This window comes from Anopheles gambiae, chromosome X, assembly GCF_943734735.2.
Source record: "Anopheles gambiae chromosome X, idAnoGambNW_F1_1, whole genome shotgun sequence".
Taxonomy (NCBI): domain Eukaryota; kingdom Metazoa; phylum Arthropoda; class Insecta; order Diptera; family Culicidae; genus Anopheles; species Anopheles gambiae.
Window position 1 is genome coordinate 26556003 of NC_064600.1, and position 22759 is coordinate 26578761.

Sequence of the window (22759 nt, forward strand, 5' to 3'; positions counted from 1 at the left end):
GCATAAAATCTTTAATATACACCTCTTTTTCATTGTTTTACTGTTCTGATTCTCTTAATCACAAAACCTGCCGTACGATTGGCTGACAGCATGGCTGCCGAAAAGAAGCACAATTTATTTGATATTTTGGAAAATACGTAATGAAATGGTGTGAAACTTCGCATGTGAATATCAAATAAGTACACTTTCACTACCAAATTGTATTTTGTGAAATTTTTTACCGCATTTGTGCAGAATTTCACATTTTTAGCTACCCTGCCGAAAATAGGTACACTGCCGAAAACTGGTACAGTTACCCTACACCGAGACTGCAGCTGAGAGATGGCTGTGAGAGAATTGACAATCGGTTTCTCATGCCGGTGTGTGTAGAAGCTCTGAAAAGCGCCGAGATGAGACTTTTAAAATGATGTTGAAAAAATCCATTATAATCGCTAAAATGAAATCAAAAAAGTTTCTTTTACTTTTAAATAATATATCTGCGATTATTAGACGGCAAAAATGCAAACTATAATTGATCGATCGCTATAAACTGCCAATTCAATTTTTTCTCAGCTCCATCGTTCTTTGCATGCTGAGGAGATTTTTCTCACCGAAAATGCTGTCTGTCGCTGTCAAAGTATGCTGTCAGTTATTTTCTCAGCTGCATTCTCGGTGTATGTAGAAACGCTCTAGGCCAAGGACCGTAAATATATCAGGTCAAGTTATAAGCCCGTTTTGACAGCTAGGTGGAAGAAGAATCGACGAAGAAAACTGACAGTTAGTTTTCCGCTTTTGGCGAACGCTTCAAGTTCTCGAAGAAAAAATTCCATTTTAAATTACGGACTGTGTTCTAATAAACTAAAATATTCACCCAAATTGATCTCCATCAAATATTGACCATGCAAAACGTAAACAATCCATCAATACATATACAAGCGGAAAACCATCTGTCAAAATCGGAGCCCAGGGGGGGGGATCGCCAAAAGCGCTATAACTACACCTCATTATACATTCCACCTTGCTCTAGGCCGAAGATACACGGACCGGAATTTCGCGGCCACAGAATTCCGCCTGCTGTCAAACCCTTGTACAAACTGTCAACTTTTCTGAACTGTCATATACATACAATTTTCAGCATGCGAAATTCCGGTCCGTGTATTTTTGGCCTTAGGCCCGTGTCTGTGTTCCATCGGATGCGATTTTATCGGAAGGCCTGTCAAAATTTCATATCAGATTTGACAGATAACGTCGGACGTGCGATTTCGTCGTACAATGGAATCAAAAAAATTTGATTTCGTCGGACGCCGCATCCGCTTTCATCTGTCAAACTAAATGTGTGGGGTTTTGTAGGAACAATCTCAACTTAATTTTTCATAATCGTTATATTATAAAAATCATCCAAATAATCGCAATATTATACGAAAAAGCGTTTGACAGCACGTGCGATAAAATCGCATGCGATGGAGCACAGAAACGGGCCTTAGTTGTCAATTGATATAGGACGAGACCAAGGTGGATTAAAAATATCAGGTGGTGGATTAGGGCCTTTGGGGGGTCGCCATAGTTGAGGGACTTTACGTCATTATAGAACCGTTGACCATTGGTTTCCGCACACAAAGCATAGAAAATATAACAGATTTCTTTGTTATTATGTGCATTTTAGTGTGTCTATTGATTTTATAGAAAAAAACGTAATATATTAACAAAAGATTTGATGATTTGTTTATGCACGAAATTTAAAATCATGCTAGCATGAGTTCTAATCTCAAGTAAATTGTCCATGCGGCTCGTAGATAATGAGGAATTAATGTAAAAATTGAAAAAAAATAATGATTTCTTAATTTTTATCATCAAAAATGTCGAAAACACAATAAATTATAGAATAAATTCACAGAATAACACAAAATAACACACTTTAATGTATGTTTCAATGTGAAATAAGAACTCACAAAGTCCAAAATATATTTTTAAAGAATATTTATTCGGAAAAATGGGGTAGATAAATTATATGAACAAATTTAATTAATGTAAACAAAGTTTGAATCCTGGGGACCTTACGTCAAGTGACGAATTGTCAAAATGCACTAGAGTCCACCACCTGATATTTTTAAATCAAGGATAATGTATTTAGAAGGTTGATTTTTATCGCTTTTGCTGGGCGACATTGTGGGGGACATCTGTCACTCTCTGCATACAAATTTCATTACCCCGCACCAGCCCTCCCCGATTTTTATACCGGAGCCACCGGAAGAGAAATGTCAAGTCGAGAAATGTCATTTTGCTCTAAACAACTTAACCTTGTCATTTATTACACCTTGTTTTAAATCCACCTTGGGACGAGACCATCTGGTCTTCATATAGCGCGTGGCCACGGAGCTGAAAAAATGTTGAAAATTTTTTCAACTTTGTCAAAATTGCTTGTCAACTGCAAAAAAGAGCTTTTCTCGTGGCCGCACCAAAAACATACACAAGAGCGATAAAAAGCTCCAACATCTGAATATCATCGATATTTTGTTTAAGAAACACTAACTAGGTACATAAATCAATTAGAATCATGCATTTTAGCATTATTATCATAACAATGGGTCACAACTGCGCCAAGTAGCTGTTTGTTTACGCTTTTTTCACGAACGTCAAATTTTGTCAACTTTTTTTCCTGGCTGCCCGGCAAACAATGCGAGGGTTGGTCAGGTACCTCTCGCTCTAATTTCTCTAGTCTAGTCTAGTTGCCTCGCTTCCTCCTATAGCGATTCTGTCGAGCTGAGCTTTCACGTCCCTCACCACCGATCTCCTTCCTACCCCTCGCCTAAGATCGTCTGACACCTTTCGTTGTGTTGGTGCTATGCGGCTGCTGTCACTGAGAAGTTCGGTTGTGTGTGTAAAAAAAACGTAAACAGTGTTGTTGGCCGATCAATTTTGGTAAGTTTTTTAATAATTAAGTTCTTAATTTTACATAAGTAAGTGCCATTTTAGCTAAAGTAAGTGGTAGAAGTCCTGCTCAATGCGTGCTGGCTCCGTCGGAAGCGGTACGTGCATGTACCGGCATAGAAAAGTGGTGTGGTGGACAACACAGCACAAGACAGCGGGTAAGTAATATCCAGCAATTATCATGATAAAGAAACATTATTTTAATAGAATATGGCCTCTTTTAACTTGCAGATATAATGCAGAAATGATATGGGCCTGCGGCAGGTGTTTGCGACTGTGCGCTGTGTATGATTGTGTATGATACGGTAAGTTGTAAGTGGGCCACGAAAGAAGAAGAAGATTGTTTGGTGAAGCTAGGGATTAGGATGCTAATCATGGTGTTTATTCCTTTTTTACAGCCAATTTTCCTCTATCCTGGATCGTGGGCTTACGAGGAACCATTTAAGAACATCCTCCGGAAGCTGTACGGTGACGAGTTTTGCTATACCAGCACAACACGCTAGAGGCCCAGCCGGCACCGGGTGCCCCGATTGCGCCATGAGACGATGTCGAGCGCGCTCATTAACAACGTTCGGGGCAGGAATTCAACCCTTCGGATCTGCATTATCCTCTGCCCCACAATAGCTGCAGCAGCAACGTGACCGAACCGACCGCACTACTGATTGCGGTCAAATTTCCTGGCAGGAGAAAAAAACCCACAAGTGAGTTCCTTCTAGATGCACTATTGCTACATCTAAATCTGTTGTTTTATCTTCCCTCTAAAACAAATGTTTTATATTCCCTCAGGTGTATCGATTGCATCGACGGTCGCTCGCTGACGGCACCAACATGCCACTGAATAACCCCGGAAAGGCGACAAACATCACGACATCACGTTAATAGTGTTATTGTGTTAATTGAACAAACTTGATGTTAACGAGTTAAGTTTAATTTTAAGTGCGCTTTAAGGCATAAATCGATATGCCTAATTTTAAGTTAAGTGTTTTGACATGCGCGTGAGTGTGAAGGGGCGGAATAAGCACTAAGCAAACTAAGCGGCCGCGTAGGGCCCCGTGGTCTTGAGGGGGCCCAAAAAAGGAACTCACCCCCCACTCGCAAGTTAAATTGCTGCTAAATCCTTCTCTAGTTTAGAATATTTCCCTGCTAGACGCTTAAACCAATCTTACATTTATGTGACTGATTAGGGCCTCCACTCGTATGTGTGGGTTTTGCACAACATTGAAGATAAATAAATTTAGTTTATATTATCATTAAACTCTACGCATTTTTAAAGGGGGAATAAAGATGATGACATATATTTAGTTTGTTAGAAGGTTTGTATGCACGTTCAGTAGTTTATTTTATCTGGATTCTTTGCGGACAGCTTTTCGATTGCGCATGTCGCTTTGCCTCGTCTTGTGTTTTACAAACCCCAACAGCAAGGATGCGACTAGTCTATCATTGGATTAACCTGGTGGATCTGGTAGCTTGTAGCGCACCATACTCGCCTGTCCGCGATGGGTAGGCCCAGTGGCGGATTTAGGGTATTGGGGGCCCTAAACGTTAAAAGGAGTGGAGGCCCCCCGGTTGGTGTCGAGCGGGGGAGGGGAGGGGGGGTGCATATTGTTGCACTAGGTTTTGAATCAAACACACTTCAATGGTTCAATGCTGGCCGAGGGGGGGGGGGTGTGCTCAGAATCCCTGTTTATGAGTCTGGGCCCCTATAGTTTATGAGTCCCTTCATCCATGGGGCCCCTAACTAGCACAGAAGCTGAGACTTGCTGAGACATTGTACTGTACACATTGTTCTATATGCTGGACTTCCTTACATGGGGCCCCTACATTGACGGGGCCCCCCGCGGCCGCTCAGCCCGCGCACCGTTAAATCCGCCACTGGGTAGGCCATGTCATACCCCTGGTACTGAACGATCCAGCCCTTAGTCGTTCGCAAGGACAGACAAAACGGTGTGTCACAGAATGTGTAACAGATGGTAGAAAATGGGTACCTGCGGGTGAGAGAGTCTGTTTCTAATGTTTTATTATCAGTTGGTGACACGTTCAAATGGATGTGCACAGATCACGGCCCGATCCTGAGGGCTCACCGTTGAAAGAGGCACTGTCAGCGTGTGATGTCCGCAGAGAGGATCTTGACACGGAACCGAGTGTGGCCGTTCTCTCTCCCTCCCCCTCCCGCGTGTGTTTTTGGATGTGGCTTTCTTTTTCTTCTTCCTTATGTATGTGGCTTTATAATCATGTGTTAAAGAAATAAACCAAAGAGCTGTTGAACGACGTTTATGTGTTGTTTTGTCGCACATTTTGTATTAATGTGGATACATATAGGATGATAATATCATGCCCGTCATTGGTTCAAGCCTAATATAGACCGTCCCCTCGTAGTAAGGACTGGCCAGCCGGGTGTGTGGTACTAAAAAGACGCTAAAGCTTGCATTGGCTGGCATGACCAGGTATACGACAAATAGAAGAAGAAGAGAAGGGAAAATGGAAAGAAGCAGTTAATAGAAGCTTCGCCAGCCTCGGGGCCCCAACTTCCATCCTTCCGGGGGCTAGTAGCTAGTACTCTGTCCATACGGCATACTATAAACTAGCGATCTACGAGGCCCCTGAATCGGCGGGGCCCCAGGCGACCGCCTAGTCCGCCTATCGTTAGATCCGCCACTGGTATGAGGAATCAATTAAAATAGTTAAATGGTATTGAAGTATGGGTCAATTTTCGGGAAAATCTGGAAAGAAAAAAAATGCGAAATTTTTTAACACATGATTACATTATCTCATACGGCCGATAAAACCAGCTTACATCGGGTCGAGATCAGTATTGGAGTATCAGACATGATAAAAAAAAATCCGGTACGGAACTATTCCTTCACCTTCGCTCGTTTGAAATTGGCTTCATAACCGTTGATCGACATGGCGATCAAATGGCCACATCAGAAACGGCACGGAATGGCAACAACCAGCATAGCACAAATATTGCTTCAACACCAGAATTGATCGGATCTCGCATCGTCAAGGTCACAGGTAAAACCAAATACACTACATATATATGTACCAATCGCCAATTCAAGATACAACTACAACCGTACCATATACCAGTACCAGCTGATGAGCTATCGCACACAAGCGAGCGGCGCGCGCAAATAAGAGGAAGGGGCGTGAAGGAAGAGAGGACAGGGGAAGGCACCGGGAGAGAGAGTGTGTGTGGTCAAAAATTTTGGCCATTTAAATTTTGTCCACCAACACCGTTGCATTTCGGAGCTTTTTTCTTGCCAGAAAGAGATAGCCATACACTTGACATACAGCTGTCTCGCTCATATGACACTTCCAAGGCTCGCAAGCTCTTTAATGCGAGGGCTCTGGAGCAGTGAACTTGTATGGCGTGCGAGCCCTCGCGCGCCCTCGCAAATCGCTGTCACTTGCACTGCGGGTTAACACAACAAAACAAAATAAAACATAACACGCATTAAACCGGCATTGTGGAAGTACGGTATTAATTATCACTTATTTTCCGTGTTAATATTAAATAAACATTCATGTGTATATTATTTTAGCCAAACTAAACAAAACATAAAAAAATAATGTAAATCAGAACGGATCAGGACCGGGAACGTCGTCAGGACTGCGATCGAAATCGATACAGCAATCGTGACCTGGACTAGCAACGATATCAGTACTGGCACCGATATCAGGACGGGTACCGTTATCTGTACTGGCACCGGTATCAGGACAGGCACCGGCATCAGGAAAGGCACCGGTATAAGGACGGGCTTAGGGAATAGGGCTGGCATCGCGATCAGGCCTGGCATCGGGAGCAGGACTGGCACCGGTATCAAGACTGGCACCGATTTCAGGACGGGCATCGGGATCAGGACGGGCACCGGTATCAGGACGGGCTTCGGAATCAGGCCTGGCATCGGGAGCAGGACTGGCACCGGTATCAGGACTGGCACAGATTTCAGGACGGGCATTGGGATCAGGACTGGTATTGGAAGCAGGACGGGCTTCGGGATCAGGCCTGGCATCGGGAGCAGGACTGACTTCGGGATCAGGACGGGAACCGCGTAAATATATGCGAGAAGTGAGTATGGGTGTACTTTATTAACAACGGCTGAGTGAGGCAGCGCTCTAGCAGCAATCGAACACGACATCGAACATGAAAATATATGGGATTTGACATGTTCGATTTGATAAACAACAAATCGAACATGTCAAATCTCATACATTTTTCATGTTCGATGTCTTGTTCGATTGCTGCTAGAGCGCCGGGTGACTATGTTGGATGAGGTTAAAACTACATCGCTGCAACTGCCGTTGCTCGTAGTAGTGGTGCTTACGTTTAAGAATTCATCCCAGGGTATCACCACACTTATCTTGCCTCTTGCCAACTTGCCTCTCGTAAACTCATTACTAAACCGGGTTTTTTTTTTTTAATTTTTCCTTTGTTCCTGCACCTGTGTCTATTGGATCGTGTTCCTCCAAAGATCCAACCATCTCATTTTCTATGCCAGTTTTCTTTAGTTCTTTTCCTTATTATGTTTTACAACTAAAACACCGTACGTCTTATTAATTTTTTTAACTACTATTCCAGGACGTGGAGCTCTGCTTGCGGATGGCTAATGCGGTAGAAAAACAGAACATCATCTACAATAAAAAATCTCCGCATTACAAAAACCGAGACCGTCAAAATGACGCATGGATGTGTGTCGCAGAAGAGGTCGGGTTGACCATGGCAGAGGCCAAAAAAATGTGGCACAACATGTTGGCCAAATATCGGTCATACCGATCCAAAGTGCGCCAGAGCATGTAGACCGGGTCAGGTAAATTGTTTTATTTTTTTATTTTTATTCAAGCTAAAAGGCTACAAATAACTTGTTGACTATTTTAGTGTTATGTTTGTAACTTGTACTACTTTATTACACATATTAAAACATGTAAAACAAATAATAAAACACAATGAACAAACGATTAACTTTAAAATATACAAGTGCGGTGGCCGCGCACCAGCCGCACCGAGCACCCCTGCCGAGAGCTCCTGCTCGATCGGCTCGCAAACACACTCTGCTTGTGGGCTCGGCACACACTAAGCCTTGCGCTGCTTAGTGTGTGCGACAGTGTGCGTGACACACTGTCGTCCCCCTGAACGTTGACCGGTGGCATCGCAACTGCCACGGCAAGTCCAGGGGTCGGCACGGCTGCCCACAACATTTAGCCTACGCCGAAGTTTATCGCCCGCGATGGCCAGCCTGGGAGGCTTTGTCGTTTATGTACGATGCGTCGGAAGACGCTGAACATGCAGACACGGTAAGAATAATTTGTTTTTATTGTTTCTGTTAATCGATCTACCGCACAATTTGTTATTAAATGTATTAGTTGCACACTTTAAGATATTAAATGTATTAGCTCTTCCTTTTTTTGAAATGTGGTTTTATTATGTTACATTATCGATAATAATGTAAAAAAACATTTAGTCATTGGCTAAATATTGTAAATTATAAATTATTTTCCTAACTAACACGTAATGCGCAAATAATGGGCAAAACCGTCACAGCCTTGAAATTCTATAGTTTCACATTTCGAAACCGAAGGAAATTAGTCGGTAGCTATACCATTTTCATGAAATAATACCAAACCGGCATAGTTTTTGCTGTGGTGCAATAATGAGCAATAATTTGGACGTGTGCAACAATTGGCGAATGACCCTGCTTATGGTTTCAAGGTGACCATACAAAATAACTTCAATGCTAACAGGGGTGCAATAAGTTCATCCATTGAATTAATAACCATGTGATACAGGATAAAATATTCACAAAATTATTTATCGTTGAAATTATCCCGAGATTTATATACTGTCAACGTGCTTCTGAACCAACGTGTACCATTTCTGTTACTTCAATAACTTTTACCCCATGTGTTATATTAAAAAAAAGTTAGCATTTTGCATGCGTTGCAAAATCAACTAAGTGTGTTACAATTCATGCGTGATTATATGCATTGTTGCTGTTCTTATAAGACATATCTTTGAAAACTCTATGTTTTTTCGTGTTATCTTGTTAGATGATATCACTTCAAAAAGTTTTCAGAAGCAGCGTTGTCACAAATGGTATATTTATAACATACTAATACCTTTTTACGTGCAACTTGCCCACTTTGGCCAAGACCATGTGTTGTGGACAGACCGCTGCCTCATCCTGAAGGCTCACTGTTGACAGCACGGCTGTCATCCTGTGACGTCCTCAGTGAGGATCGCGGCGCGAGCAGGACCGGTCGTCCTCTCCCCGCATTGCGTGTGCTGTATTTATATTATTTATTACGTGCGTGTGTTATTGTATAACATATACCAAAGATATTTGTTAAATATATATATTCTGTTTGTGCCGTACACACCACCGTCTCATGTTTGTTTTGTGCGGACACAACAGTGGCGACGAGGATGGGATCCTCCTCGCGTAGGGGGGGATCCTACAAAGGACCGACGCAGCACGGAGACCACCATCGCGGTTCCACCATCGCGCAACCGCCATCGCGCAGGATGGGCACGCTCAGGGCTTGCGCGAAGCCCCGAAGGGATCCTCACTCCGCTGCAGCATTATACCGGACAAGGCGAGGGGACATTCCGCTTTGGACCGTCGTCACACGGCATCACCGCCGCCCGCTGCAGCGTCATCGGACACACACTGGTGCAGCATCGTCATCGCGGCGCCACAGCCGCCCTTCTGCACCAGCATCATCGCGGAGCCCGATAAGGCACAGTGCTGAGGCATTTCGGCTGCCCCCTGTGGACCTTCATCGCCGGCGCTCCAGCTGCACAGGTGCGTCTCGACGGCGACACCACTGTCGCCCCTGTGCAGCACCATCACATGTGTCCCGAGTGCACAGTCGTCGTGCGCGGCATCACGGTCGCCCGCTGTGCACTCGCATCGTCATCATCATCACCATCATCCTGCGCGCCCTGCACAGCAGTTCACCGGCAGCGACATCACGGTCGCCCCTGTGCAGTGGTACCGGCTGAGCGGTCCAAGCGCGCGCGGCACCACGGCCGCCCCCTGCTCAGCCGCACATCGACGCCCCAACGGCAGCAGCATCCGGAGAGCTGCCTCATCATCATCATCGGCGTCCGGTGCAACGGCTTACGACAACAGCATCATGCTGCAGTTGCACCAACAACAACAACAACACCAACAACAACACCACAGCGGCTGCAACGGAACGAGCGAGCGCAGCACATCGGCTGCCCCCTGTTGCAGCCCGCAACGCTCATCCCGTTCGAGCGTTAGGCACGGAGGCCGTTCAGCACTCTCCCCCGTTTTACACAGCGCCACTTGAGCCATACGCTTGCCACTCCGGTTTTAAGTACATTAAAACCACTGCGTTGGCTTAAGCCGTACCGGCTTAATTAAAACGGGGAGATGTTGTGGACAGACCGCTGCCTCATCCTGAAGGCTCACTGTTGACAGCACGGCTGTCATCCTGTGACGTCCTCAGTGAGGATCGCGGCGCGAGCAGGACCGGTCGTCCTCTCCCCGCATTGCGTGTGCTGTATTTATATTATTTATTACGTGCGTGTGTTATTGTATAACATATACCAAAGATATTTGTTAAATATATATATTCTGTTTGTGCCGTACACACCACCGTCTCATGTTTGTTTTGTGCGGACACAACACCATGGTTTGCTGCAGAAAAGCCCGGCATCATATCGAGATTTGTACCAGCATTCCAACTCTACAAATTTTGTTTTTATTAAATACTTTATTTTCACCTCCGAACCCTAAGTTTACCAGAGTAAAGCCTCTCAATATTATATTATCAATATATTACATCAATATTAAAAAATTATACATGTTTCTACTTGTTAAGGAGTATAATTATTTGTCTTCATTGATCAGTAAATCAACTGTTGCCAATAAACCGTTTATAATCGATTAATGTAGTTATATTTCTTTTTATTTCATATTTCTCTTGATTTTATTAATGTTAGTCTTCATGTTTTGAGAGTCCAACAATCACAATGAGTTTAATCGTAAAAGTAGCTGTTTCAGCGTGTTGGTCAATTTGTATGGTTTATGTTAAATATATAGATATTATCACATCAATATCATAACATGTTATTAGTGATGGTTAAGGACGATGCCGTTGATAAAGCAATTCAAACAAATTCGTTGTATTTCAATGGCTTATTCTTATTTGACATGTTGTGCAACGACCTGACCATTATGGTTAATAGTTCAACCATAATGATTAAAATTATGTTTGAAGTCTAGTGCCATATGCGTTCGAATATTCAACAATCGATCAGGTGCCATTGACGAAACACCTTGCAGACCTGCTAACCCTTCATTGGCTCTCCAATCGCCCGGTATCAAGTTTCCGTTAACGACTCTGTCGAATGAAGATGGTGGCGAGTATGAGATATGCCTTGAATCAACTTTACGCAAGAAAATGTGTAAATATAATGGCGTTAACACAACGTGTTTTGCTACATCCGGTGGAGGACGTATTGGCCCACTTAGTACTTCGAATTTGTTTGTCACAATTCCCAGCGCATTTTCAACGGGCATTCGAGCTCGAGAATGTCTAAAGTTGAAAATGCGCTGATAACTTCCAGGTGAATGGATTCCACCAAATGGACGGATGCAGTAATCGGTATAGGCGAAAGCCTTGTCTCCTAGCAAGAAGTACGGTACTGGAACTCTATATGGTACTCGCAAAGGCTCTGGATCAGGTATATTCAACAACTTGTTTTCCAGTTTTTGAAACAATCGACTGTTTCGAAGTATTCCTCCATCCGAAATGCCTCCTTTTCCTCCCGCATCCGCGAACAGAAAATTGTAGTCAGCGTCCACTATTACTAGAAGCACAATACTAAAAAAGTTTTTGTAATTGTAGTAATCGGATCCACTGTGTGCAGGAGCGCGGATTTTGACATGCTTTCCGTCCATCGCACCAATGGCATGGGGAAGTTCCAACGCTGCTCAAACCTTTGTGATACCTCCAGCCATTGTTGTTTAGTGGACGGTAGCTGAAAATAAAAAGGAACATTGAATTAGCGTGCATTTAAATTAAGACGAAAGCCTTTGTAAAGTAAACATAATGAACCTTAGACTATTTATTAGTAATAATAAATGTTAAATTTTAAAAAAGACGTGAGATTATCCCATAATTTTCACTGTGTATAAAGTATTATTAGGTAGATGAAAGGATTATTAATATAAGCATACATTTTCTATAATAATGAGTCCAAGTAGAGAGAACCTGTTTATTCTAACTCCAAATTACAACTACTGGTAAACACGCTTCAAGCCCAGGTGGCCTGCGGGAGCCGCGTTGCGCTGACTTGCAACTGGAGACCGCTGTCGTCTGGTCCCACGGTCGATTGTCACTGGAGACCGCTGTCGTCTGGTCCCACGGTCGCTTGTCACCGGAGACCGCTGTCGTCTGGTGCATTAAGCGATGGACTGTGTGACTTCTCCGGGGGTTGAAGAAGGACGTCCTCGGCCTTGGCTATTCTTATGTTTTCTGCAACGATGCTTTCGTACTATCTTCTTCTGGCATAGGCACATGTAGGCTATTAGTATAATCAAGCTTGTTGTAGTTATCGAAAGACCTCCAATAATGCTTAATATCCAGTTTTTATGCTCATACTGTGACAGTTTCAAATGATCTATCATTTTTCTGTGTATCATGTTTTCTTCCTTCAGGGTCTGCAGGTTGAGTGAGAGGCTTCTGTTAACTTCCAGGTTTAGAAAAGCTCCTTGTATATCTTCTTCGGTGTATAATATTTATTTAGAAACGAATGTCCGATTGTTAAGGGTTACGCTACAATTATTAAACGTCAACAGACTGTTACCAGATATGTAGCGGTCACGCGTTCCACAATCAGAACGGAGTAAGAGCTTATATGCATTGTTGATCAACACCTTATTTTGGGCAATTAGATCGATAAGTGTGTTGTTGTCATTTGTAATGTGGCAGTGACTGACTTTCCCTTGTATAATGGAGACTGAACATTCGTCATAAATCTCTTGAAGGTACTCTTGGTACTGGACAAAATCGTTTGGTTTTGATGTGGTGTATAACTTTTCTGCTGTCTTTATGATTCTTGTAGGGATATTCACTATTCTAGTACCATTGATGATAAGCGGATGTATGGTGATTATATCGGAAACACCGGTGGTATTAGAAAATTGTGGTACTTCAATGATGTACAAAAGAATATCTTTTTTTGTTGCTATTTTCGTAGTGACGTAGGCAAGCGCTTCTTCTGGAAAGGAAGTTGATATTCCTTGTTTTTGAATTATCGATTCAATCAATAATTTTTCCCTGAATGGTAGAAACAATATCGTTTCGTACTCTTTCATTATGATATTGTTCAGTAAGGATTGTTTCGTTATTTCTTCTATGGTATCCACCAGCTTTTGAATCCGTACGTTTAGCATGTCGTTGATTTGGACTTGTAGATTGTTAGCAGAAATGAGTTCATTCATTGATGTATTGACGAGCCGAAGATCGCCTGCGTCTGGTGAACCTGCTAGCCATTTCCATGCTGCTCCCAAGGTGTCCCAACGTTTTTTCTTATTTCGCTCTAGTGGCTTGATTTCATAAAAATTGTACATTAATGTTTCGACTCAGCGAGTGGCTATCTTGGTCAATGGTAATTTTTTATCTAAGCTTTTAGCGATATTGTTGAATTTCGTTATGCTTTCTGCTATTACTGTCAGATTAATGGGATGAACTACTTTAATAACTCCAGTTACGATTTTACATTCTTTTCTTTTAATCAAAAGTAAGAATGGATTCTGGACAAATCAAAACATAAGTTTTAATCCCGTTCGAGCGTTAGGCACGGAGGCCGTTCAGCACTCTCCCCCGTTTTACACAGCGCCACTTGAGCCATACGCTTGCCACTCCGGTTTTAAGTACATTAAAACCACTGCGTTGGCTTAAGCCGTACCGGCTTAATTAAAACGGGGAGATGTTGTGGACAGACCGCTGCCTCATCCTGAAGGCTCACTGTTGACAGCACGGCTGTCATCCTGTGACGTCCTCAGTGAGGATCGCGGCGCGAGCAGGACCGGTCGTCCTCTCCCCGCATTGCGTGTGCTGTATTTATATTATTTATTACGTGCGTGTGTTATTGTATAACATATACCAAAGATATTTGTTAAATATATATATTCTGTTTGTGCCGTACACACCACCGTCTCATGTTTGTTTTGTGCGGACACAACACCATGGTTTGCTGCAGAAAAGCCCGGCATCATATCGAGATTTGTACCAGCATTCCAACTCTACAAATTTTGTTTTTATTAAATACTTTATTTTCACCTCCGAACCCTAAGTTTACCAGAGTAAAGCCTCTCAATATTATATTATCAATATATTACATCAATATTAAAAAATTATACATGTTTCTACTTGTTAAGGAGTATAATTATTTGTCTTCATTGATCAGTAAATCAACTGTTGCCAATAAACCGTTTATAATCGATTAATGTAGTTATATTTCTTTTTATTTCATATTTCTCTTGATTTTATTAATGTTAGTCTTCATGTTTTGAGAGTCCAACAATCACAATGAGTTTAATCGTAAAAGTAGCTGTTTCAGCGTGTTGGTCAATTTGTATGGTTTATGTTAAATATATAGATATTATCACATCAATATCATAACATGTTATTAGTGATGGTTAAGGACGATGCCGTTGATAAAGCAATTCAAACAAATTCGTTGTATTTCAATGGCTTATTCTTATTTGACATGTTGTGCAACGACCTGACCATTATGGTTAATAGTTCAACCATAATGATTAAAATTATGTTTGAAGTCTAGTGCCATATGCGTTCGAATATTCAACAATCGATCAGGTGCCATTGACGAAACACCTTGCAGACCTGCTAACCCTTCATTGGCTCTCCAATCGCCCGGTATCAAGTTTCCGTTAACGACTCTGTCGAATGAAGATGGTGGCGAGTATGAGATATGCCTTGAATCAATTTTACGCAAGAAAATGTGTAAATATAATGGCGTTAACACAACGTGTTTTGCTACATCCGGTGGAGGACGTATTGGCCCACTTAGTACTTCGAATTTGTTTGTCACAATTCCCAGCGCATTTTCAACGGGCATTCGAGCTCGAGAATGTCTAAAGTTGAAAATGCGCTGATAACTTCCAGGTGAATCGATTCCACCAAATGGACGGATGCAGTAATCGGTATAGGCGAAAGCCTTGTCTCCTAGCAAGAAGTACGGTACTGGAACTCTATATGGTACTCGCAAAGGCTCTGGATCAGGTATATTCAACAACTTGTTTTCCAGTTTTTGAAACAATCGACTGTTTCGAAGTATTCCTCCATCCGAAATGCCTCCTTTTCCTCCCGCATCCGCGAACAGAAAATTGTAGTCAGCGTCCACTATTACTAGAAGCACAATACTAAAAAAGTTTTTGTAATTGTAGTAATCGGATCCACTGTGTGCAGGAGCGCGGATTTTGACATGCTTTCCGTCCATCGCACCAATGGCATGGGGAAGTTCCAACGCTGCTCAAACCTTTGTGATACCTCCAGCCATTGTTGTTTAGTGGACGGTAGCTGAAAATAAAAAGGAACATTGAATTAGCGTGCATTTAAATTAAGACGAAAGCCTTTGTAAAGTAAACATAATGAACCTTAGACTATTTATTAGTAATAATAAATGTTAAATTTTAAAAAAGACGTGAGATTATCCCATAATTTTCACTGTGTATAAAGTATTATTAGGTAGATGAAAGGATTATTAATATAAGCATACATTTTCTATAATAATGAGTCCAAGTAGAGAGAACCTGTTTATTCTAACTCCAAATTACAACTACTGGTAAACACGCTTCAAGCCCAGGTGGCCTGCGGGAGCCGCGTTGCGCTGACTTGCAACTGGAGACCGCTGTCGTCTGGTCCCACGGTCGATTGTCACTGGAGACCGCTGTCGTCTGGTCCCACGGTCGCTTGTCACCGGAGACCGCTGTCGTCTGGTGCATTAAGCGATGGACTGTGTGACTTCTCCGGGGGTTGAAGAAGGACGTCCTCGGCCTTGGCTATTCTTATGTTTTCTGCAACGATGCTTTCGTACTATCTTCTTCTGGCATAGGCACATGTAGGCTATTAGTATAATCAAGCTTGTTGTAGTTATCGAAAGACCTCCAATAATGCTTAATATCCAGTTTTTATGCTCATACTGTGACAGTTTCAAATGATCTATCATTTTTCTGTGTATCATGTTTTCTTCCTTCAGGGTCTGCAGGTTGAGTGAGAGGCTTCTGTTAACTTCCAGGTTTAGAAAAGCTCCTTGTATATCTTCTTCGGTGTATAATATTTATTTAGAAACGAATGTCCGATTGTTAAGGGTTACGCTACAATTATTAAACGTCAACAGACTGTTACCAGATATGTAGCGGTCACGCGTTCCACAATCAGAACGGAGTAAGAGCTTATATGCATTGTTGATCAACACCTTATTTTGGGCAATTAGATCGATAAGTGTGTTGTTGTCATTTGTAATGTGGCAGTGACTGACTTTCCCTTGTATAATGGAGACTGAACATTCGTCATAAATCTCTTGAAGGTACTCTTGGTACTGGACAAAATCGTTTGGTTTTGATGTGGTGTATAACTTTTCTGCTGTCTTTATGATTCTTGTAGGGATATTCACTATTCTAGTACCATTGATGATAAGCGGATGTATGGTGATTATATCGGAAACACCGGTGGTATTAGAAAATTGTGGTACTTCAATGATGTACAAAAGAATATCTTTTTTTGTTGCTATTTTCGTAGTGACGTAGGCAAGCGCTTCTTCTGGAAAGGAAGTTGATATTCCTTGTTTTTGAATTATCGATTCAATCAATAATTTTTCCCTGAATGGTAGAAACAATATCGTTTCGTACTCTTTCATTATGATATTGTTCAGTAAGGATTGTTTCGTTATTTCTTCTATGGTATCCACCAGCTTTTGAATCCGTACGTTTAGCATGTCGTTGATTTGGACTTGTAGATTGTTAGCAGAAATGAGTTCATTCATTGATGTATTGACGAGCCGAAGATCGCCTGCGTCTGGTGAACCTGCTAGCCATTTCCATGCTGCTCCCAAGGTGTCCCAACGTTTTTTCTTATTTCGCTCTAGTGGCTTGATTTCATAAAAATTGTACATTAATGTTTCGACTCAGCGAGTGGCTATCTTGGTCAATGGTAATTTTTTATCTAAGCTTTTAGCGATATTGTTGAATTTCGTTATGCTTTCTGCTATTACTGTCAGATTAATGGGATGAACTACTTTAATAACTCCAGTTACGATTTTACATTCTTTTCTTTTAATCAAAAGTAAGGGATCATTTCCTAAGTTGCGTATTTCTAGCTTGCTTGTGGTTGCATTTGCCGTTAAAAACATGATTGTTGAAATCAGAACTAAAATCATCTGTAAAGATACACAGTAAAATTTATAAATTAGGTATTTTTCTTGAATCTTTTTATCTTGTTTTTGTTTCGTTTTATGTCTCTAATATTTTTGAATGTTTTATCAGTTATTTGATGTGCTGTAGTTTTATGAGCTCTCGGTTGGGTTTTGGTTCTTATATTTGGTAGTACAAACACGTCCTGATTCTCATCAATCTTAGGCGGATTTTCTTTTGTTGAATTAGATTTAATTACTCTATTATGTGACCTAACGAGGTTGTTTTTGACTTCCTCAAAAATTTTCTGCGCATTGCTTCTGATCTGTTCTGGGTTTAGTTCACTATTTTGGTTGAACATTATTTCATTAGGTGTAAATTTGTACAGAGTTGTACAGAGTTACGGCGATTTTTACTAGCTGTTTTGTTCCTGCACGTGGAAATTTGTGCTTATTGGTATTGTACAATTCTATTATTGTTGAATGGGTTCTTTCTATCTGGCCGTTGGACTCCGATGAAGATGCGTATTCTAAAGAAGTACCTAACTGGGTTAGAAAATTTTTAAATTGAAGTGAGCGGAAAGTTGTTTCATGGTCCGTTATAATTTGACATGGTGAACCGAAGGTGCTAAAATATTTTGTCATAGCCTTTTGTACATCTATTAGGTTTTTATGTTTAAGTGAATACATTTGGAGGAGTTTTGAAAAAGCGTCTATTACAGAGAGAAAGCTTTCGTGGTTTATTATGAAAATATCTATATGCACTCTATCTAGCGGCTTTTCTGTTATGGGCCTTGGGCTTATTTTAATGTTGTAAGGCTTTCGCTCGTATTTATGTGTATTAAACACTTCGCAACTATTTGTGAATTGTTTTATGCGTTGCTGCATTTTTGGGAAAAAATAAGATCTTTTTAATTTAGCTTCTACCTCAGTGATTCCTCTGTGAGCACGATTGTGTTCTGTTGATATTAATAGGTTTTGCCTGTTTGTTTCTATGACGTCTTCTACTAGAAAGAAGCACATTACAAAATGTCCTTTAACTTTTAAATTTCTTTTGAATGCTTCTTGAATAGTTTGTATCAACATTTCAGGTGCGAGTATTCCAGTTTGTTTTCCGTTATGATATTTCAGTAAGTAGCCCGTTATATCCTGTATTGTGAATTCTGGTTGAATGACTATCGTTCTTTTGATGTTTCCGAAAGGGGACTCTACACTGATCGAACTAGAATGGTCAATTTTAAAAATGATTTGGTTTTTGTAGTAGTTTACTGGTCTCAGACTTGAATGAATGTAGAAATCTGACGAATCTTCCGCTGAATGAATCGTTTGTAATGAAGATGATTGTATTATCATATTCTCTGAACCGTTTGTGTTGTTGTGTGCTAAAAAAGAAGAAGGGTTGTTGTTTTCTTCATGCGATGGGTTATGGTTTTCATCGAGAAGAGGATTATTGTTCTCTTCACTTTGGCTGTCTTCCGTATCTGTAATAGAAAAAAATCGATTAGTTTCGTTTTTGTTACATTCTATTTTTCTGCTCAAGGCATCTGCCACGACATTTGTCTTTCCTTCCTTGTACATGATGGTGTAGTCATAATTCTCTAGTTCAATTCTCCAATTAAGAATCTTTAAATTTTTGTTACGGTTTTTTATGTACTGCAATGGTTTTTTTTTTTTATTCAGGAGTATAAAAAAAAACCATTGCAGTACATAAAAAAAAGGGTAAAAAGGGTGAATTTGTTACCATACAGGTATGGTTTAAATTTATTGATACCCCATATTATGGCCAATGCTTCTTTTTCTATGGTACTATAATTGGTCCCACACTTTGTAAGTGTGCGACTTGCAAATGCGATTGGTCGTTCTAGTTTGTCTTGAATTTGTGACAGTACGGCTCCTATTGCATAGTTGCTTGCATCTGTGGTTAAAATAAATGGTGAAGCAAAATCTGGATAGGCTAGTATTTGATCCGATGATATGATTTTTTTGATTGTTGAGAACGCTTTCTTATATTCTTCGTCTGTTACGTCTAAAGTTTGATTTTTCTTGAGATATTTTGTTATTGGTTTTACAATCTTAGAATAATCTTTAATAAATTTCCTATAATATCCTGAAAGTCCAAGAAATTGCTTAATTTGTTTAGCATTTTCGGGTAATTTCCAATCTAATATTTTTTTTTTATTTTTTCTGGGTCAGGTTTTATTCCGTCTTGTGTGATAACATGTCCGAGAAATTCGGTTTCCCTTTTCATAAACTCACATTTGTCTAACTGTATTTTCAAATTAAAATCGGCAAGCCTTTTGAGAATTTTTGATAAGTTGTCCAAATGCGATTTTATGTCGCTTCCTATCACGATTATGTCATCAAGGTAAACAAAGGCGATGGTTTCAATGCAATCTCGTACAATGTTATTCTTTGCGCGTTGGAATGTAGCGGGTGCATTTTTCAATCCAAACGGCATTCTATTGAAATGGAAATGTCCTAATGCAGTGGAAAATGCGGTTTTTTCTTTATCCTTTGGGTCCATTTCTATCTGGTGGAATCCGGATTGTAAATCAATTGTAGTGAAATAATTAGCTTTTCCCAAACTGTCTAAAATTTCTTCGATCTGTGGGATCCGAAATTTTTCACTAATCGTTTTCTCATTTAATTTCCTTTAATCTATTACTATCCTAATTTTCCGTTTGCCTGACGCGTCACCTTTCTTGGGGACTACCCAAATAGGAGAAGAATATGGGCTAGCTGAATGGCTTATGATACCATTTTTGAGAAGTTCATTAATTTGTTCCTCAACATCTTTCTTAAATGAGAAAGGGAACCTATACGTTTTGGTGTAAACTGGTTGGTTATCTATCGTAGGAATTTTGTGTTGAATTTCTGGAGTGGCTGTTAATTTCTCTCCTGCTTTCAGAATAACCTTTTGATTTTCCAAAATTGTTTTGAAAAGTTTGTCCTTCTCAAATTCTGACAAGTGATTTGTTCGTATGCATTTATTCGGGTCATCCTCAGATAATCTGTTTTTTGATGCTATCGGTATCGGCGTTATGGTTTCAAAATTGTTTACTTTTATGTCCAATAAGCTAGTAAACGTTGGTTTCGTCTTTTTACTTGTAAGAATTCTTACTGTGGTTTTTCCTTTATTTGAATTATATAGTCCGGGCTCAATGATTGTTGAGTCAGTAAGTTTCATGAAACTTGGAACAAACCAATCACCATCTTTTGTCGTAGCAATTTCTGCAGAATAGGCGAACAATTTCTTTGCTGGGAAATACTTTTTAAATGACAATTTATTGCCTATAATTTCAATTTCTTCGGTATTGTAATTTATTATCGCTCTGTTCTTTGCCAATTCTTCCGATCCTATTAGGCCATCGAAAAAATTGTGAAACTTTAACACGCAATAAGTTTGTGCTGGAAGATTGCAACCGATAAGATTAGCTTTCCCCTTTTCTTTGATATTGTAAGTTCCAGCAACATTTTTAATGCTTTTGTTTTTCTTAGGGATGCAATTTTCTATAATACCTGGAGAAATTATGTTTTTATTTGCCCCGGTATCGATTAGTAGATTAATAGTCTTATTTGTTTTTGTATTCGTGCTACTTATGTAGGGCAAATAGTCTAAGTTATTCTGTGTGTCTTTTGTACCCAACACAAATTCAAATCCACGTTTCCATCTTCTTCTTCTTCTGACTCGGATGGGCTATCAGTATGATGCACTTCATTATTATGAAGCTGCTTTCGATTTAATGTTAATTTCCTTTTTGTAGATTCCACTTCCATTGGTTGTGGAAACGATTGTTTGATTTCATTTTTATCGTTAGAACGATAAGTTGCAAGAAATTTATCTTTCGGTTTTGTTTCGTAGTTTTTCGAAAACTGTTTCCCATCTCTAGTTACCTTAATGGGATGGTTCTGATAAAAATGTTCTTTAGAAAATTCTTTTCTTTCTTTTGTCCTTTGTAGTTCCGCGTTAGCGGTGGCTTCATTACATCTAAATTTGCATACAAAGGCGTATGCTGCCTCTAAATCCTCTGGACACGCGGCTTGCGCATACCCAAAGTATGGCTGTTTCAAGCCGGATAAAAAGGCGGCTAACCCATCTTCGTCAATAAATGCGTATATCGCATCCCAATTATTGCGAAACTTTTCTTTCTGCTTTGCCTGGAATTTAATATTTTGGAGTATTTCATTAATATTACTATAATATTTATGAATGGTCATGTTCTCCGTCATCTTTGTTTGCCAGAGTTGACTTTTGTAATAAGTCATTTCTTGACGATCTCCTAAGGCGTTTGTTAAAATCACTTTGATTTCGTCAAAATTTTGGGGGTTTCCTGCTAGGCATATTATATCCTTGGCTTTTCCCTCTATTTTATTAATAATTGCTGTTACAAAGATATTAAATTGCGGTTCTGGAACTAAATTTTTAAAAATGTTTAGCGTGTTTTCGGCTGTGCTCAGCCACGCTGATAATTGTTTCTTGTTTCCGTCATAAGTCGCATTCAGAAGCTCGCATTTAGAACTGCTATCTGTGTGAGTATTGAATTTGTTCCTACTTAAGAAGTGTCTAGTTTTTTTAAGAATGTCAGACTGCTTAGAGTTTTTAGACATTTAAAAAATTAAACGCATTGGCTATAAGTTTATGCGATTACTGGAACGCAAAAACCGGAGAAGAAAAAAAAATCCACTGTTTCACTTTTCTAGCTACCCACCAAATGGTGTTGATTCGTTGGAAAAAAAGAATGGTGTTGCTTCACTTCCCTATTGAAGCGTTTAGGGACGTAAATAATTTCACTTTCACTGTTATAACCCGGTTTCCAATGCGTCTATCTGGTAGTGCGCTATTGGTACGCGTTGTTTCGTAAAAAAGATGAGAAAAATTAAAATTACTTACGATTTTTCTTGCTGTCGTATTAGGACGAAGGCTACGAAAACGATCACGGTACTCCGTGTGTGCGGTAACGGGGTAATCCTCTACTCCTCAGTGACGGTTTCGTCTGTGGTGCTTGAAGATGCTCGATGTATTTTGGTACACTTTGCGGGATCACTTTCGTACTGATTTATTATTTCAGCACTTCCACTATTTTTCGTTACTTTGTCACTTTTCGTAACGCCTACCCGGCTGCGCCAATAATGAGTCCAAGTAGAGAGAACCTGTTTGTTCTAACTCCAAATTACAACTACTGGTAAACACGCTTCAAGCCCAGGTGGCCTGCGGGAGCCGCGTTGCGCTGACTTGCAACTGGAGACGGCTGTCGTCTGGTCCCACGGTCGATTGTCACTGGAGACCGCTGTCGTCTGGTCCCACGGTCGCTTGTCACCGGAGACCGCTGTCGTCTGGTGCATTAAGCGATGGACTGTGTGACTCTATATTGCAAAAAAGATTTTTTTCCATTATAATTTCTATTCATTTTGTACCCATTTTTCATTTCAGCATGACGAGGA

At 40.5% G+C, this 22759-nt stretch overlaps 1 protein-coding gene and 5 long non-coding RNA genes across 7 annotated transcripts; 2 read left to right on the forward strand and 4 right to left on the reverse strand.

Moving 5' to 3' along the window:
• Positions 1-2335: 2335 nt before the first annotated feature.
• LOC133391824 (uncharacterized) lies at positions 2336-4162 on the forward strand. The gene is made up of 4 exons (XR_009765288.1): positions 2336-3065; positions 3139-3212; positions 3306-3608; positions 3694-4162. It is a non-coding gene; the product is annotated as an uncharacterized LOC133391824 (long non-coding RNA).
• A 745-nt stretch (positions 4163-4907) lies between these two features.
• On the reverse strand, positions 4908-6072 carry LOC133391833 (uncharacterized). The gene is made up of 2 exons (XR_009765299.1): positions 5702-6072; positions 4908-5627 (listed from the first exon to the last, which is right to left on the reverse strand). It is a non-coding gene; the product is annotated as an uncharacterized LOC133391833 (long non-coding RNA).
• Positions 6073-6250: 178 nt separating this feature from the next.
• LOC133391822 (uncharacterized) lies at positions 6251-10525 on the forward strand. Of its 2 annotated transcripts, XR_009765287.1 has the most exons (4): positions 6251-6383; positions 6453-6979; positions 7490-8202; positions 9321-10525. It is a non-coding gene; the product is annotated as an uncharacterized LOC133391822 (long non-coding RNA). The 2 variants fall into 2 exon arrangements; XR_009765286.1 differs by having other exon boundaries at positions 7490-10525.
• A 513-nt stretch (positions 10526-11038) lies between these two features.
• Positions 11039-12274, reverse strand: LOC133391831 (uncharacterized). The gene is made up of 2 exons (XR_009765294.1): positions 12120-12274; positions 11039-11920 (listed from the first exon to the last, which is right to left on the reverse strand). It is a non-coding gene; the product is annotated as an uncharacterized LOC133391831 (long non-coding RNA).
• Positions 12275-14595: 2321 nt separating this feature from the next.
• Positions 14596-15840, reverse strand: LOC133391832 (uncharacterized). The gene is made up of 2 exons (XR_009765295.1): positions 15686-15840; positions 14596-15486 (listed from the first exon to the last, which is right to left on the reverse strand). It is a non-coding gene; the product is annotated as an uncharacterized LOC133391832 (long non-coding RNA).
• Positions 15841-15898: 58 nt separating this feature from the next.
• On the reverse strand, positions 15899-17080 carry LOC133391449 (uncharacterized). Its single transcript, XM_061645947.1, has one exon. The coding sequence runs from the start codon at positions 17078-17080 to the stop codon at positions 16247-16249; it is 834 nt and encodes a 277-aa protein (XP_061501931.1). The 3' UTR covers positions 15899-16246.
• Positions 17081-22759: the final 5679 nt, after the last annotated feature.